The sequence below is a fragment of the Genypterus blacodes genome, unplaced genomic scaffold (assembly GCF_046128005.1).
Source record: "Genypterus blacodes isolate CSIRO-AG114 ecotype Tasmania unplaced genomic scaffold, CSIRO-AGI_Gbla_v1 ptg000017l_1, whole genome shotgun sequence".
NCBI classification, from domain to species: domain Eukaryota; kingdom Metazoa; phylum Chordata; class Actinopteri; order Ophidiiformes; family Ophidiidae; genus Genypterus; species Genypterus blacodes.
In genome coordinates this window covers 7057537-7075554 of record NW_027466831.1, presented here as the reverse complement: position 1 = coordinate 7075554, position 18018 = coordinate 7057537, and the positions used below count along the sequence as shown (strand labels likewise).

General features: G+C 45.5%; 2 protein-coding genes across 3 annotated transcripts; one reads left to right on the top strand and one right to left on the bottom strand.

Annotated features, from left to right (window-relative positions):
- Positions 1-872: 872 nt before the first annotated feature.
- setmar (SET domain and mariner transposase fusion gene) lies at positions 873-3091 on the bottom strand. The gene is made up of 2 exons (XM_076141080.1): positions 2944-3091; positions 873-1833 (listed from the first exon to the last, which is right to left on the bottom strand). The coding sequence occupies exons 1-2, from the start codon at positions 3028-3030 to the stop codon at positions 1039-1041; spliced, it is 882 nt and encodes a 293-aa protein (XP_075997195.1). The 5' UTR covers positions 3031-3091; the 3' UTR covers positions 873-1038.
- Positions 3092-4875: 1784 nt separating this feature from the next.
- etnk2 (ethanolamine kinase 2) lies at positions 4876-14994 on the top strand. 2 transcript variants are annotated; one of them, XM_076141004.1, is made up of 10 exons: positions 4876-5285; positions 7369-7506; positions 7610-7731; positions 8164-8304; positions 9630-9772; positions 9972-10055; positions 10169-10329; positions 10437-10510; positions 10940-11045; positions 14645-14994. In XM_076141004.1, the coding sequence occupies exons 1-9, from the start codon at positions 5139-5141 to the stop codon at positions 11010-11012; spliced, it is 1083 nt and encodes a 360-aa protein (XP_075997119.1). In that variant the 5' UTR covers positions 4876-5138; the 3' UTR covers positions 11013-11045; positions 14645-14994. The 2 variants fall into 2 exon arrangements, with proteins under 2 accessions (XP_075997119.1, XP_075997118.1); XM_076141003.1 differs by lacking the exon at positions 14645-14994 and having other exon boundaries at positions 10940-14516.
- Positions 14995-18018: the final 3024 nt, after the last annotated feature.

Below are 18018 nucleotides of genomic sequence, written 5' to 3'. Positions count from 1 at the left end.
CCCACCACTTTGTCTCTCTCTCAGCCTCAACGTGGCTCAAGCACTGGTCCCATTTCTGGATGAAACACGGTCTCCCTTCTAATTAACCCAGATGTGGATATTAATAAGATGAAAGCAGTTCTTGACTGGAAATGGGGCAGACTGAGAGAGAAGGCCCTGATTTGAGAATGGTCACACTAAAGTGGGACACCTTCACCCCTCCTTTGACAGGGGAATAAAATATGTTTCTATATAAAATTACCCTCCGGCCCTTTTTAATTGGTCCCACCTCTCGTGAGGTTTGAGAGTGATGTCAGGGTGAGAACACTTACAATGTGAGACTGCATTGCAGAAGACAGACTGAAATGTCAGGTTGCAGGAGAGAGACAGTTCTGTCACTGTAGATTGGATGAATTCCTGTTTTGGTTAACAGCTCGTCTTTCCTTTTTATAAATTAGATGATCCCTGTCAGTTATATGGCTATTAAAGGAACACATTTATCTTAATTCACTAATGATGTCCCTGTTCCATCCAGATTCTTGTATCATGTGAGAAATGAGACGTACATGTGGCGGACAAGATGACCCTTTTGAGACTGTGAGTCAAGTGGGACATGTCCTATATAGAAGAAGCATTTCAAGATTGATCAAACTGAATAAGACATACAGGAGAGTCAATGGTGTTAACAGGTTTACTTTTTCACAAACTTTTTTTCGCACCTCATGATTTAGTTTCACTGCGCCAGCTAACCTAATGAGTGTGTTACAGCATTATGAAATCTCGGGGGACATAGTCGCAAAATCGTAAACAGTGACAGCACAGACGTGACTCATTCAGCCTGTTGCGTTTGTATTTCCACAGATAAACTGCATTATTCCCTTTTCATTCACAAACAATATCAGCAATTTGCAGATTGCAGCTCGACTAAATAGAGAATTTTGAAACCACATTATGGAAAAAAACAGCCACAATCATTTGTCATTTGAATCTACTTTATCGCTTTAAAAAGACATTAACAGCTGCAAAACAGACACAATGCAAAATTTGAACCCAATGAGATCAGCTGAGAACAGATAAATCCAGTGGAAGGAACTGAGCACAGCTGTCAGTACCACAGAAGCAGGTTTTCCTTGGGAGAGCGTCTGTCCTGCTGGTCTGTAGAGCAGCGTCGCTCTGTGCAGACGGCTCTATGGGAGGCTGGTTACTGTAGCCTCCTGAATAGTCAAAAGTCAACTCTTCGTGGGCACTGATGTCCCGGTCAGCAAACAGTGCCAGTCTAGGGACCATAGAGTGAACACGGACTGGCACCATGAACAGGTTGGGCGAGCAGGAGTGGTTGAGAAAGCGGCCTACGTTTCCCACAGAGGCCGGGTCTACAAATGTGTTGGTGACGTGGTCCTTACCTGCATGCTCCCTTACGGCAATGATGTAATTATTTTCTTTGGATCCCTGGGCAAGTTGTCTGCGTCTGGCCTCGTCAAAACCGATGACCTCCCCCGCATACTCGCACACAAACGTCCCACGTGGAAGCGGCTCGAGTGTCCGTACGCCCCAGCCCCTCTCCTTTGTGCTGAAAACTTCCAACCTGAATCCGAGTCCTCTCTGGACCACCCGGTTGGAACAGGTTTCACTGCAGGTGCAAAGAGCATTGCACTCAAACACAGGTGTAGAGTAACCAGTTCCCGCTCCGTTAAGATTCAGCAGGGTCCCAGAGCGGCAGTACGCCTGCCCATATTTCTGTAAGCAGGAGCAGCTCTCAGGATTACAGGAGTGGGAAAGGCAGGTACATCCAGGAAGTATGACCTCGCTGGGGTCAACGGTGCATCCTGGTCCCTGAATATTTTCTGGTGAATACTGAAAATGCCAAAGGGAATCGCAATGAAAGATCGAGAAAAAAAGTTGTGATACCAGTTTGACCTAATCTCTTTAAATTAGGCCAACAGTCACATTAAGGGGAAATGTTAAACCACACAGGTCTGTATCATTAACAACCCCATCAACAGGGAAATCTAACAGCTTCATTATTTCAACAACACTATAATGTATCCAACTGTTCTGTTAATGTGCTGCATTGTGTTGACTGGGAAGTCTTCTGGATCAGGCCTGTAAAGTAGGACAACTCCTCTGGTTCAGGACAGGGAGGTTATTTTTTGATTCCCTGTACTGCAGTTAGTTGGTGCAGTGGTGCCCTGTAATGGTTTGCTGCCATCTCATGGTAAAACAGAACATTTCAATAGTCTATGAAACAGTCCCAGATGAGCATACTGGACTAAACTTTTCACTTAAAGCTGATAAAACAACACAGGATATCGTCTCCAGGGGCAACCTTGGATTCATTTCCCTGATGTATTTCATTTAATGGTAAAGCATGTATCTGTGTGTGTCTTATTGGCTGTCGTGTAGTTTTGGCGGCTCAATAATTATTCCTCTTATCAGTGTTAGTGAATGGAAATGACCCATCACTACACGAAATGCCTCTTCACCGTGTTAATGCCAATCTACAGATAAGATCTCAATGGAAATGTCAAACTGAATAGACAAAGGAGGGAGTGACAGCAGCAGCAGCAGCAGCATCAACAGAAGATAAGGGGAAGATGTCGGTGCCAGGAGCAGCAAACAAAGCTGCTTCTCCCCCTCTTTACTTGGGTAAACACAGTGACGTAATGGAGCAGAGCAGTACATCTTCCCATTTAAACTGAATTAGGGATTAGAAGATTCACAATACCGGAGATACTAATTCAAATTGAACGATCTGCCCCCAATTGGTATGAAAACATTGTAGGGGCAAAACAATTCATGTATGGATGACCAATGGTCTTTGAATTTTAATATTACACGTGTTATGGTGCATTATTTTAGTCCATTCGTTTACTTTATTCTAAATTGAAGAGCAAACAGACAACTTTATATCATGTTATATGATCAAAAGTAACGCGATTGTCGTGCTGGCTGTGTTGGTATTACCTCGAATTCAGGCAATGTCCGCAAAGCCGTATTCTCTTCCAGCAGAACAGGAACGTTCTCCAGGTTATTACTCAAATCCAACATCATGGTTTAGTATAAAAACCTCAGCTGAATGAACAGGCCAGAGACAGGATGTCAACAACCCCGAAACTACATGCGGAACTTCCGGTTATTTTAGAAGCGCTTGGTTCCCTCTAGCGGTAATTGTGGATCCCTACAGCATTATGTACCTGATTTCCATAATATTCTATATAATTTGCATAGAATATCTTTCTTTCTTTCTTTCTTTCTTTCTTTCTTTCTTTCTTTCTTTCTTTCTTTCTTTCTTTCTTTCTTCCGAGTTGTTACACTGTAAGTATGTGCTTTGGCCAGCAGGTGGCAAACTTCAGTAGGGGAAGTATTAAGCCAGTAGGGATGCCTATGTGTTTGCCAAAGAGCTGCTGTTGAATGTATTTTCATGTTTTAGTGTAATCTTGGGTTGCGATGATGTGAAGATGAAGGAAGGAAGGATCTCCGCTGACACTGTCTTTGCTTGTATAATAGGGTTTTATTATACAAAGTACAGCATCATAACAAGCACCATGGAATGCTTGTGAGAGACTCTGCAGCCAGAATGAGTCGCTCTCGAACTCTAACTTTCTGACATATTTATACAGTTGATTCTCAATCAGAAAAGACCTGTTCAGTGGGTATTGACAAAACACCTGAGCCACTGTAAACACTACGTGGCCATCCTGAGGGAGTGACAGTTCATTTTGTAATGGCCTTTATTTGGCATGTACATTACATTACGATCATTTGGCAGACGCTTTTATCCAAAGCGACTTACATTACATTACCACCCTTCGCAGGGGGGGAGCACTTGAGGGTTCGGTGCCTTGCTCAGGGGCACCTCGGCAGAGGCTCAAACCGGCGACCCTCCGGTTCCCAAGCGGAAGCACTACCCACTGAGCCACTGCCTCCCTAAACTTGACCTTCTATGTTATTTACATCACTTGTCCGGTTTAGACTGGCCTAAGGTACACTTCTCCTTTGTCCATTTGTCAGCTGTACAGCCTTCCCTAGTAGAATGAATATACGTTCTTATTGAGATGCTAGATCACAGCAAAATACACCACAATGTACAAATAGGGAGGCAGTGGCTCAGTGCCAAGGCACCGAACCCTCAATTGCTCCTCCCTCTGCGAAGGGTGGTAATGTAATGTAAGTCGCTTTGGATAAAAGCGTCTGCCAAATGATCGTAATGTAATGTAAAATAAACCAGGAACGTCCCACAAGTCTCAATACATTCTCTATATAGTACACTGGTGCCAGGTAATGCCTTATACATAATCAATGCAAGTTGTATGCAAGGTGTAAATATACTGGTAGTGATCACACAACTACTGTGTAAAGGAAAGTTCTGACTTGCTAATTAGTTTTATATGTTGTTTGTATACTTAATTCACTTCAATTCATCTGCATTGTCAGTTCTGCACATTTCTGATGTGCTTCTAATAAATGAAAAGACGATAATGTATGAAAACTATTAGGATAGGCTTTAGTTTTCAACCTTGCAGTCTTCAGCATTCCAAATACTGTAACGGAAACTTGTAAGGTTACAAAAGTTCTGTGTCTAATAATGTTTAAAACGATAAAATAATAATAAAATATAATTCTGCTAAAACCGAGACTAACAAAGTATGCAAATTCATGAGATAATCTGCAGTAAAATTAGTCTGGTGTGTAAAATTGTTGGAGTACCATAGATCCTGCCACACATGCACTCGGGTATCTCCGGATACAGTCGGACTCGCTCGGGAGTCGGGACAGTGGGCGTGCTCAAATGTGGTTTGTCGTTACAGCAGCGGTACAATCGGATGATCCCGTGTGGGCGGGGCCAAGTAGGAGGAAGTGACTGGTTGGTCGGGCTGAGCTTCTCTAATACAACCGGCGACGAGTCTCTGCAGCCGGCAGTCTGGCGTCATACAGCTCACTTTAAGTACGAGAGCGCTACTAACACCGTGTCTAGCTCCTCTTCATCACCACCATCATCACTCCTCCAGCTGTAAACACGATAAAGCGCTTCTGTTACATCTCGTAGAAACCAACCCTTCACAGAATACAACACATACCGAGCCGACACTTGTATGCTCCGATTTCAAGAAACATCTGTGTAGAGGGCTCGCAGGTAAAAACCGTCAAAGACGAACGGGATGGAGACGCAAATACATGTGCCCGTCGGCTCGCCGGTAATAAAGAAAATCCCCATTTTCGTGGACGAACACAACGTGACGGATGGAGCGATGAAGCTCATAAAACAACTGAGACCGGCGTGGGACGCGAATCAAGTCAAGACGAAGGTAACGTTAGCTGCCCAGCTAAGCTGTACGCGGTATGCTAGGCTAGACTTGACAGCCGAACAGCACCGCCGAGCAACACGAAGCCTCCAGAAAGAAAGAACCGCGTTAAATTACAAATAACAAGGGGTTCATATTATATCATTATTAACTTATTTAACCTGTAATTAATTGTATTTTTGCGAATAAAGACGTTTTGATGTGATAGCGGCAGGATGGATACACGCTCGTGACCAGCTAACGTCAGCTACAGACAGTAAATAGTTAAACCCCCCCAAACAATTGACAAGTGTATTGATAGATTTTACTATTTGATTCCAGTTTGTTGACACTCAAACGTAAACGCGTATACCAAATCTAGTAGGAGAGCCGAGCTGTCACCTCCGTGCCAGAGGCCAGCTGGTGGTGACGTGACGGAGAAACACGGGGATGCTTTAATGTCAGGTGCAGGATGTGAACTGTGTTTAAAGAGGAGGGGGAGGACACACACACACACTCAAAGTTTGCCCCTTGAGGCTCTTGATTCTTGGAGGTTTTATATGATTGCAGTTTTAGGTTCTTGCCCAACTAACTCACATCTAACAATGGATATATTGTTCATAGTGATTCATTATAACAAGTGGGTTTATGGCCTGATCCCTCAACACTAAAACTCTAAAACACGGTTCCAGCTTTTCTTTTTAACTGTTGTGTATCAGTATGCATCCCCGGTTATGTTCACTACCCTAGTTTGACTAATGTTGAATCTTCCAAGCAACCGGTAGTTCTTGTTTTAAAGTTTCTTTGAATTTGTTTCCCAATGTAAATACCTGCTCCTCCACATTTGCATGAGCCTTCTCTTAAGGTTACGCCTCTTCATTCCAAAGCTAAAACGTTTATTTGACTCTCGATTCTCAGCTAAAGGGAAATGCATAATTTATGGCCCTCAGGTGATTCATATTTCATGCCCAGGTCAAATGCTTTTGGAATGGCTGTGACCAAAAAACAAAGAAGCGTTTACTCAGAGGCCATCACACACAGGAGCCGAGTGTCTGCAGCCTAGTGGTGAATCTGTGGTGATCCTGTGCCCCAGCAACAAGAGGGACAATGAATTAAAAGGATTTTTCTGCAGGGAGTTTCAGGTTAAAATCAGAAGATTGATTAAGTTTCGTCCAAACGTGTTATTTGACTAATATGGTGAGGATGTGGGTCAGAGCTGTGGACAGAAGCTCCTGATGGTCGAAGTCCTCAAGCAGCAACAGCCAAAGTTTCTCATGTTTGTTGTTAATATTAGGCTCCGCCCACAAAGCCTACCTGTCAGACTACCAAACCTGGAATCTCATCGGTTGTCAGAAATGTATGAAACAAGAATCGTCAACCGTCATTGTTCCACTCAGGCAGCACACAGTATGATGAGAATGTGGAGAGGGAATGTTGTTTAGCTCCGCCTGGTTCAGAGCTTTTTGTCTTTCTGATGATGTACTCAGCTGTATGTTGTTTACGAGATCAGTCATGTGGTAGAAGAGCCGTTATTGCTGGTGGAGGTATGGCCACAACATGGATGCCTGGGCGTGGTCAGCCACATGTGGAATGCAAGTTATGTATGAAGTGGGTGGATGTCTGAGCTTTGGGTGGGATCTGCTGGCCACTGGAGAGACGATGTCGTTCATTTCTACAGATCCACATCACTATTAGGATACACTTTACTTTAGAGGAGACCACACCCTGCTGACTCACTGGTGTGTCATCATCGCCCTGTAGGAAGGTCAACAGTCACGGAGTGTGAGGCACTATCCGGGTCATTGCCGTATTTTAGCTGAGTCTTCCATTTTAGAGGATGTAATGAATGAGACCATACAAGCCTGAAGTCTCCGTTCATCAAAGAACACATCTGTTTCTCAGTCCTATTGAAAGGAGGAGTCGCCTATTCAGCTTGTTTCAGTTTGCGGGCATGACACACACATTTACACGTTTACACAGATGAAGTTAATTTAAGTAAACACGCCAACTTGCGACCTAACATCCGTGACAGGCTCGTGTTTTTGTTTCTCTGCATCTTTACTTCTGCAAAGAAAGCTAACAGCCTCCTCTCTTCCCCCTGCTACAGCTCTTCACCGACGGGACCACCAACAAGCTGGTAGGCTGCTACGTGGAGGACAGTCCAGAAGACGTGGTCCTCGTCCGAGTGTACGGCCACAAAACCGAGCTGATTGTGGACAGAGACAATGAGCTCAAGAGCTTTCAGGTAGCATTTACAACAACTGGGACACTAAATATGAGCTTGAGAATCGCTTTTGTTTTCACCGTTTAATTCGTCTTTCCTCTGCGTTTCTGTGTCCGACCTCTAGGTGCTACACGCTAATGGCTGCGCCCCTCGCCTCTACTGCACCTTCCAGAACGGCATCTGCTACGAGTTCATGCAGGGTGACGCTCTCGGGACGCAGGACGTCAGGGATCCTACGCTTCTTAGGTCAGGACTCGTCAGGGGTTTTCACTCGGTTCAAAAATGGAGCTGAAACATTTTTAAATATCCCTGTGTTACTGTTTGCTCAATGCAAAGCTTAGACACGCACAGGAAAGGAAAGAAACAAATGTGGTGATCACATGTCATAGGCACACAAAGGATAACTGACAGAAGATCCGTCCTGCAAACACGCGTCAGGATAACTTAAAGGCAATTTAGCTTTGGGTTGAAACTCCACTGTGTGATTCTTACTCTTACTTTCAGTTCTTCATTCTTATCTAAGATGGAGATGAAAGTGTCTGGATGAACTGTCTAGTGGCTTTGTTGCGGGGAGCTAATGTATCTAACGATGTCCTAGTTTCATATTGGAATCCCGACTTGATTAGATTAGATTATTGTGTCGTTTATCTACCCGTCTTATCTGTATCTCCCTCTCAGACTGATCGCCAGGGAGATGGCCCGTATCCACGCCATCCACGCGCACAACGGCTGCGTCCCCAAACCCGACCTTTGGATCAAGATGCGTAAATACTTCTCCCTGGTGGCCACAGAGTTCACAGAGCAGGCGTCCAACATCAGGTGAGCGTCTGTGTCCACTGTCTGCACGTCCCTACGTACATCCGCACATCTGCATAACATTTGAGAAGCATTCAAATGACTGACAGATTACAGCCTTGTTTGCCTGCGACGTCGGTCATGAGGACAGAAGCAGTTGGAACACCCAGTGGAGCCGTTTCCTGGATCGCATAACTGCTTTACGTCACGCGGTTTATTTATTAATGACCAGGAAGGACGTGGAACCATCTTTCCGGAAGTTCTAAGCAATTAAGTGCTGTGCTGATGAGGTATGAGAGTAATATGATCACAGTCCGCTCTGACAGGAAGTGTTCAACCATTATGGGAAGTGACCCGCATCAATCAATCAATCATTCACCTACCGGCCGACACAAACTCTTGTCTTTTGTTCTTTGGGAAACCTTCAGCCCCGTGTTCCAGTCTGAGATGGGCCCCTTGGTTTCACCCGGCCTCTGATGTCTCTGTGCAGACGGCTGTGTTCAGTCCAGCGTGTGGTTTATATAACTGCATCAATAATAGCCAGCTAGATTAGGGAGTCTGAGGCATGTGTGCGTGTGTGTGCGTGCGTGCAGCCCGGCAGATGTTTGTGCAGCCTCGTTTTATCAGGTCACATTTTGTCCTCCTCCTCGGTAACGCAGACAGTTACAGTGTCCCGCGTCCTTGGCAACGGACACTTGTTGCACAGCAGTATAAACCAGATAAGAAGAGGCCAGCTCAGACGATAACGTGCGTGCGTGCGTGTGTGTGCGTGTGTGTGTGTGTGTGAAGGTAAGCCAGCTATCCAGGTAGGAGTAGGCAGATCTCCAGGGAGAGGGTGTGTGTTTGAATTCCTGGGAGTAATAATTCCACCTTCCTCTCTCTTTCTCTCTCATTGCTATCAGGCTGACTATGGATTAAGCCACAAAAGCTCATTACCGTAGGCAACGGCAACGACCTCGCCGCTCACTGCCCGGCCCTCGCTGGGAGAGACGCTCAGCCCGGCCATTTAACCCTTCGCCCACTAAGCACAGACAGGGTGCAGTTTGTTGTTAAACATGAAGGCAGCAAAGTGAAGGGAAATGTTTCAATTACAGCCGTTTGAAAAAAGATGGCACCAAATGATGACGCTCTGGCGACTCAAACACGCTGGAAAACGACGTCTGCGTGCTGAGGCCTCACTTCTCTTGCGTTCTCAGGGGGGCCACGGTCCAGAGCCCCGCTGAGACCCTGTGGTGCCCGTGCATGCTGAGCTCTTACATTTCCTGTGTTTGCACTTCTGCTTTCTTAGTAATGAAACCAGATTGAGGGAATTGGCTGATGTAACCTTTTGTCCTATGTCTCTGGCTCAGAATCCAGCAGGAGGTGCCCAGTAAGGAGGTGCTGGAGCAGGAGATGGCCTGGATGAAGGAGCATCTCTCCACACTGGGCTCCCCGGTCGTCCTCTGCCACAACGACCTCCTCTGCAAGAACATCATCCACAACAGCAAGGAGGGTAGGTACCCCCCCGCAGCTCCGCCCCCTTAGGGAAGCCTCACCATCATGCAGCCCAGTGTCGCAACATTTAATGTGGTTCCTGACAGCTTTCCCCTACTGACTTGGGTTAAAGCTGCAAATACGCTTCAGAGAGTTGAAACCCTGCTTGTGACGTGTGTGTGTGTGTGTGAGTGATGAGTTCACTTCCTGTCCCTCAGGTCACGTTCGCTTCATCGACTATGAATATTCCAGCTACAACTACCAGGCCTTTGACATCGGCAACCACTTCAACGAGTTTGCAGGTTTGTGGCCAAAACTACACCAGAGTTCATTTGGGAGCCATTGGAAGTACGGCTGAGTTCACCGGTGTGTGTGTATGTGCCTGTGCCTGTGCGTGTGTGTGTGTGTGTTTTAGGCATGAGCGAGCTGGACTACGGTCTGTACCCCAGCAGAGAGATGCAGATGGAGTGGCTGCAGATTTACCTGCAGGCGTACAAGATGTTCACCAAGAAAAGCGAGGAGGTCAGCGAGCGGGAGCTGGAGACGCTCTACGTGCAGGTCAACAAGTTCGCCCTGGTGAGGAGGATTATGGCGGCGAACACACACACCCACACAAACACATCTCCAGATCAGAGACGTGGAGTATTACTTTACTTAATCTGTTCTATTGTTTGTCCCTCAAGGCCTCTCACTTCTTTTGGGGCTTTTGGGCGCTCATCCAGGCAAAATACTCCTCCATTGACTTTGACTTCTTAGGGTAAGTGAGTGTGTGTGTGTGGGGGGGGGCGACCCCCTGTGTGGGATATTGCATAAGTGGTCAGTTGGAGTGTGTGTGTGTGTAAATAATCTCTCTGTGTGAGTTAAACGGAGAATAAGGAATGACTGAAACCAAAAACCGCCAAAGCAAACACGGCTCTCCTTTCTAATGTGACTTTCCATAACTTAATGCACACAGAGAGGTGTGTGTGTGTGTGTGTGTGTGTGTGTGTGTGTGTGTGTGTGTGTGTGTGTGTGTGTGTGTGTGTGTGTGTGTGTGTGTGTGTGTGTGTGTGTGTGTGTGTGTGTGTGTGTGTGTGTGTGTGTGTGTGTGTGTGTGTGTGTGTGTGTGTGTGTGTGTGTGTGTGTGTGTGTGTGTGTGTGAAGCTTGAGCTTCATCGTCGCTCCTCTGCTCGTCCTTCCCCCGCAGGTACGCCGTGCTGCGTTTCAACCACTACTTCAAGATCAAACCTGAAGTCATGGCCCTGCAGATCCCGGAGTGACCGGCGTGAGAAGCCGCGCACAGGAGAGAACACGTGAGGAGGGTCAACACGAGGCCCGGGTGTCACGCTGGGGTCTTTCTAACGGGTGGGAGTTTTCCTTCAAACGGTATCAACTGGCCCTCTTGCATGGTCCAACCGGGCTTTTCCTTTTTACACGCGCATTTATGATTTGACCCCTCCTCCATTCGGCCCGCGTCCCTCAAACCTCCACGTGTTCTGTATATATGTGTGTGTGTGTGTGTATGTGTGCATTGAGTTTAATTTATCTGCTATAGAGACAGCGTAGTGGTCTGACTCCAGGGTCAGAAAGCCGGAGTAAAATCATAAGTGGACAAAATTATTGGCTCCCTTCGCATACGAGCAGAATCTAAACCAATGCAGAGCTTTCACACAAAATAAACTTAAAAATTGCGAAATCTAGATCCTGGAAGTGCGCCAGAGACGATTTACTCCGATAACGTTGGAAAAACAATGACTTATTTCCTTAATCGTGTTTGATCTCAAGTTTTAACCTGCGTGTTGAGGCGCTAGCCGAGGAGACGGAGGTCAACACGGGGACCAGACCTGATTGATCCAAGGGTCGTTTGTTCTGGTTGGGGCTCACGGTTCAGAGTCTTATGTGTATAGTTCATAGAACATTCCTGTTTGTACATGGTTCTTGAGAGTCTGGGCTCGCGTTCGGCGGCGCTCCGTCTCTCTGTCTGTTGTCTCTCGTCGACTCGTCTGTTCTGTTTACTTTTTATCTGCTGCTAGAAATGTCAACCTTTGCCTTTCTGTGGGACCAACCGGACGCCAACGGTACAGGTAGAAGCTGTCACAGACCGGCTTACAGGTCAGGCCGCTGTCTACTGGCAATCAGTGTTAGAGAGAGGAAAGGTTTATTTACATCTCTGAAAACTGTGGGTTCTTTACCACCTCAGGTGAAATCCTCTGGGCTCTGTCTCTCTCCTGAAGGTGGTCTCGTCGTGATGGTGGTTACGTGAGGGACTGAAGTTATTGTTGCTCTGAACTGCATGTGCTTTTCGTCCCTGGTCACCTCTTCATCACTTTCCACCTTTTTAGCTTTTATGGTTGTAGCTATCGCTCTGTTAAACTTTCCATTCCAATCGGAAAATCCCAACCTCCCTCTCCTCCTCCTCCTCCTCCTCCTCCTCCTCCCCCCTCCTTCACCCTCCTCTGTCCGCCGCCCTCCCTCCCTGGATGCGCCGCTCTCCCCAGTGTCCTCCCACTCCCCCAATTTGCGCACATCTCCCTGCCTTCGTTGAGACTCTGGCAGTAGCAGCTGGGCTCCAAGTTGCTTTGAACGCAGCGTAGCTTGGGTCCGGTCACCATCAGATGAAATGCAACGAGTTGAAAAGAAAACCTCATTTAGAAACGTTTTGAAAGATTAAAGTAAACCCTTTTAGGCTAGAGGCCTTACCAAACACTGGTGTCTTATGTTGGTGCTCTGCGTCCACGTTCCCATAATGCACCAGAGATTTCTTTCTAAATGAACATTTATAAGAGCCCTTTGGCCACAGGAAGCACCAGTTGGTTCTATCGCGATGAACTGGGATTCACTCCCTCACTCCTCTCCGCTGGTTCGCCCCTCAGAGGCCCAGCAGGGGGCGACACTGGGCTGCCACCTTCTGTCTGTCCTACTGTCTGCTGGTCTCGCGTAAACACACAGGTTTAATGATTCACCAGGTGAGCAGCGGCCGGATGGAGCAGAGAGGGAATCGTTGTAAATGTTACACAACCAAGCCGCACAAAAACCAACATCTGACTTGGTTTACAGATATGTCAGTGGTTCTTGTTAAAAGTGGGGATCGGCCTTCTGCTGATGTCTTCACATGTACAGTGTGTGAGAGTGTGTGTGTGTGTGTACACGGGAGATGATCCAACCGTCACTTTAGGCATGCGTATCTAATGAAGAGGTTGAAAGAAAAGAAAAAAAGGATATCTGCCCTGTTGTTTTGATGGGATCATGGTGTAAAACAGTAAAAACCACACCGAAGCACATTTAGAGTGAATTTGTGAGTGTGAATGCTGAAATCGCCCCAATCATGCTCTTATTGTGAAAAGTAGCGGTGGAATAATCTGCAAAAAAAAAAAGGCGGCAAAGTCGCAGGCAAACGTCGAATTGCTTCTTGCACGCACAGCACTCCTAACGCGTACTTTAGAAGGAGTCGAGATTGAAAAAAGGACATCCGGTCTCCGTGAGTACGGAATGAGTTACTCCATTCAGCCCGCAGCGGATTCAGACTCCGGTCCGCTGCGTTTCCCTTTGAAATTCCACCTTAGAAGCCAACTAGCCGGCATTGGTGGAGGGTTTAAAGGCTGCAGATGTATGTATGTTTGGACGGAAGTCATCCTAAAACCTTTGCACTCCTTAAGAGGAAAGCACTACCTTTGAAACTTTGAAGCCCTGTCACACACCTCGGCAAGTGTGTGACGGCAGGACCCGCCACCAAAGGAAACCGTATTTTCCATTGTGATTATGTGAAGAAAAAACAACACAAAATACAAATGTTGTGTCCGATAAGTCCAACTCTGAAACTCCACATGTACATATTGAATGATTCTGGTTAAAGATGCACAGGTTTTTGCCGTCACTGAAGTAAAAAATTAAGATCGTTGTTGTGGCAGAAACTTCCGGCCCCACTGAATAAGACTTAGTATAACAGTTTAATCTCCTGTCTGTTGGTGTACACTGGGGTGTTTAGTGATATCTAATTGTACTGGTTGGTACCGTACTGATGAAGGAGTCGGTGAAGGCGTCGGTACCGTCGACCGCGCTGACGATGAAGATTCAGGTTTTTGTCCACCGGAAGTTATGAATCGTCAGACCACACATCACGAAAACAGCACGACACTTGGATGTGAAAAGGTTCTCTGACATGCTTTGAATAATTCAAATAGCTTATATCATTATTATTATTATTATTATTATTATTATGATTGAGTCAGACTGGTCATCTGCGTTTTCTTGCTCCCTGTCGGCTGAAAAAACAAACAAACACTGCATTCTCTTTTTTTTTAAACTTCTTGGGTAAATCTAGCACTGTACTGTATTTCTCTCACTGTTTCTTTTAGTTGTTTTGTTAAACTGAAACTATACCAAAATGTCGAGCCTCATTCAGTTCAGATTGACTCATGTTGTTTCTCTGTGTGTGTGTGTGTGAATGTACTAACTTGGCTTCATTCTAAGAAACACTGTACAGATGACTGATCCGTCTCCTTTATATGCCTGTATTTACGTTTTTGTACATGCTTTTGACTTGAAGGCCGCGCGCGCGCGTGTGTGTGTGTGTGTAGGAGACCCGGCGTTCGGCTTGCAAATGTGACTTTGTATTTGTACTTTGCTAACGGCGAGGCTCTGCTTAACGCGTGAGGCCAGCTGAGATGGAGCGTGTAAATACTGTGAAAAGTTTGACTGTACAGTGATCCTTCACACCTCTGGAAGAGTGACCAGAGGTATTTAACAATTGTCAGTAAATATTTCCATTAAAATGCTTAAAATGACTGAAAGGTTTCCAGAGCAACTTTGTTGACTGATTGTTAAGCTGCAGGATTGTCGGGTTCATCTGTTCGTCATTGGGTTACACGTGTTTGTTAGGTTTCCTTGTATGTTTGTCTGTTGGATGACCCAGAGCTGTGGCCTTGACAGGAGGGAGGAAGAGGAAATCCGCTGCTGTGGATGTCCGGTTCAGAACACACACACACACGGCACTGTGAAGGCCTTCCGCTCCCCACCTCACTATTTCATTATACTGGCTTAATTAAAAAGTGAATTGGTTGCCATGAGAGGGATTAAATGGAAAGCACAGCATCATAATGAAAGGATGAGTGGACGAACAAATATGCCGGAATGTTCCACTGGAGGGAAACGAGACCAATGTGATGAACTGCATCTGTGATGAGCAACATTTACTGTCAAAGGAACAAAAAATTTAATTAAAAAGACAGCAAAGTTCAATCTATGTGTGTGAGGTCTTGGTGAAGTGAAGGCATGGAAGCATCACTAAAGGAGAAAAGCATTGTTTACTAAGTTTAGTCTTTAACATGCAAAAACTAATAACTCATCATAGCTTCACTGGTGGGGCCGCAAATTTGTCCCCACACTAAATAACCTTCAGCTGTTTTGTATTGTCAAAGTCAATGTTTGCGTAAATCTGAGCTTTGTTTGTGAAGTTGTAGCTTTCTAACCTAGGGGAGGGAGTTTCTCTGGGTAAGGAAAGTATCACTTCTCCCTTCCTGTCCCCTCCATTTGCCCCAGTGCTACAGCCCCACTCAGTGGACAGTCTCCTCTGTATGATCTTTATTTCTGGGGAACCAGTGAAGTGAACTATGAAGGAAGCTTAACAGACTCGGGCTTTGTTTGTGTTTGTTTTGGGTTGACAAAGCCTGAGCACCGCAAACAGGCCGAGTGGGTGTCATGGTGCCGGTTATGAACTGGCTTAGTTAACGGCGACTCTTTCATATTTCACATCTGAAGAGCTGAAGAATGAAACAGGTGTACGAAGATTATAAAGATATGACAGCAAAAAGCAACACCAGTGCTGCAAATAAAGGGATGGGATGCCTGAAGGGAGGTGGCTAAATAAGGGTCAAACTGTGTGTGTGTGTGTCAGGCAGCAGAACAGAATCTTCACGACATGACATGGTGATAACGTGATAATAACTTCACTGGCCCTGCTAATTTACCCTCAGATTTCCAGTAACTGAGTCATATTGAGAAAGACCTCAGAGAAGAAAGAACACACACTCCACATTCATCTGATCCTTGACTGTGGATGAGCTAGAAACAGCTGTGGTGGTGGTGCGTTACCCTGGAAACACCCTGTGGGACATCTCGATTTATGGCACAAACTAATTACTGAGCCCTCCGCGGCCCATGGAGAGAGAGAGAGAGAGCCACACACACACATGAGTCATTTACACTCTTATTAATAAACCACTGCGAGTTAACACATCCAAATTTATTGTCTTTCAAGAAAAAAAAAAAAAAAAGGAACACAAGACTCTGAAAACATAGAGAAAATGTACACCTTTAAATTACACAGGCTCTTATAAACAAAATAAAGTCTCTTTTCTATATTTACATCAGCAGGGGTGACGACAGGAGACTCCTCAGCACGTCTCCGCTCAAACAACATAAAAAACATCTCCTCTCATATTCCTGTCTATACACAAAGCCAGCATATGAACTCTAACACAGCTCGGATCAGATAAGGGCTTCTGCTTTAACCCTGAGGTCGGAAATTTGGAAACCCCCCCTCCCCCTCCCCTACCTCCCCAAACACACACACTTTTGATTTGTCCATGTTGCAGTCAGTAAAATAGTGGATTAACCCCCAGAGCTTTTCAAGGAATACACAGGTCCAGGTTCAACCGCCCCATTGACCAATGAGTGATGAGAACACAGACACGCAAACACAATCTACTGTATGTAAACATGATGTACAGATCCATAACAAATATAAGGGGGGTGGGGCTCAGAGGTGTACAAAGTGTCTTTTTACTTTGTGGAACATTAAAAACAATTAAATCTGAATGAACGCTTCTCAAATTCATCAAAACTGTTCTTTAGTTCATTAGATGTTGTTACGTTCTCCTATTTTCGTGACGTTGGCCAGTAGAGCAGTTTTCCCCAAAACCTTGCGTCCTCCTTTCACTTTGGGCGGTGCTATAATAATAATAATAATAATAATAGTAATAACAATAGTAATAATATCAGCTGGTATCACCTGACCTTAGTCGACAGGAGAGATGAGTCATGTCTAAAGCCTAGCTAAGCCATAAGACACACAAGTCCCTGTTATGTATCTGAAACAGGGACGCACACACACACACACACACACACACACACAGGTGAAGAGAAGAGAACAACACTTGAGTCCTTTGGGACAACATGAGGCCGACCCACACTGCAACAAAAAATTCCATAAATCATTTGATAAGTCTTTAAAATCTCTTTTTTTTTCTCTGCAGTGTATCTTAAGGCTGCATCTCCGGAGGAATACCAGCAGACTGTCTGGTTACACAGATAGGAGGCGCTCAACACAACATTCATTAATAAAAACACACACAAAAGAGGCAAAACACAAAAAAGTTATAAAACAAAAATTAGGCAAAAGGATGAGGTCAACCCACCGTGCAGTGGATGGGGGAAATGATAGACGCACAAATACAGCATATACAGAGCCCACACTGAGAGGGACCAGAGGAGGAGGAGGAGGAGGAGGAAGAGGATTTTGATGCGTGCCATCTCGAAAACAAATTGAAAAGCAGCCTGATTGAGATGCAAACCCAGCTCCCCCCCTCCCCTCCCCTGTTGAATTTATCGATACATCTCTGTCCCTTTTCTCGATCTCTCGTGTCTAAACAGAGATCAGAGGAGAGATGAGGGCGCCGCGTGTCAGATTGTGTCAGATTGTGTCAGATTGTGTCAAACCCCGGTCGGCACAAACATCACACGAGCTACAGGGATCATTCTGATGGGAGGGACATTGATCTCAGACGGGTCCAGACTGTGATCCTATCCCATGCTACCTAACAACTCTACACACGTGTGAGAATGAAGCGTGTGTACTGCAAACCTCAGTACTCATAGTAAATTCCCTCCGTGTCTGAAAGTACTCATGAGCATTGAAATATTAAATATAAGAGGTAATTATCAATGGACTGTTTTCATTTCTTGAACTGTTTACTTTGAGGATTTATCTGTAGTCCAAACTGGAAGCTGTTATTGTGTAGTCTGGGATTGGAGCACAGCTGAGTTTCTCCATGCAGCAACCAGCCCAGCCAGCAGGGGGCAGCACGTGCATACAGATAACACCTAAACCTCCATCAACGTCATGACGCTCGGTTGATTTAAGGTCCCTCAGCTTTCCTTGTGATGGCGTGGATGTTTTATCAAAATTACAGAATTACGCAGCTCCTTCCATCTCAACTGTTTTCACCGCCTAAAGGGACAGATTTGATTTTGCTTCCCCTTCTTTGTTTCTGCCAACACATGTTACAA

What these genes read in the sequence shown, in the direction of transcription:
- setmar (XM_076141080.1), bottom strand. Translation starts at nt 3,030, where the DNA reads ATGATGTTGGATTTGAGTAATAACCTGGAGAACGTTCCTGTTCTGCTG. An exon ending in GGACATTGCCTGAATTCGAG is followed by an intron (nt 1,834 to 2,943) that starts GTAATACCAACA and finishes TGGCATTTTCAG; the next exon opens with TATTCACCAGAAAATATTCA.
- etnk2 (XM_076141004.1), top strand. Translation starts at nt 5,139, where the DNA reads ATGGAGACGCAAATACATGTGCCCGTCGGCTCGCCGGTAATAAAGAAA. An exon ending in AGGGATCCTACGCTTCTTAG is followed by an intron (nt 7,732 to 8,163) that starts GTCAGGACTCGT and finishes TCTCCCTCTCAG; the next exon opens with ACTGATCGCCAGGGAGATGG. An exon ending in CCACTTCAACGAGTTTGCAG is followed by an intron (nt 10,056 to 10,168) that starts GTTTGTGGCCAA and finishes TGTGTGTTTTAG; the next exon opens with GCATGAGCGAGCTGGACTAC.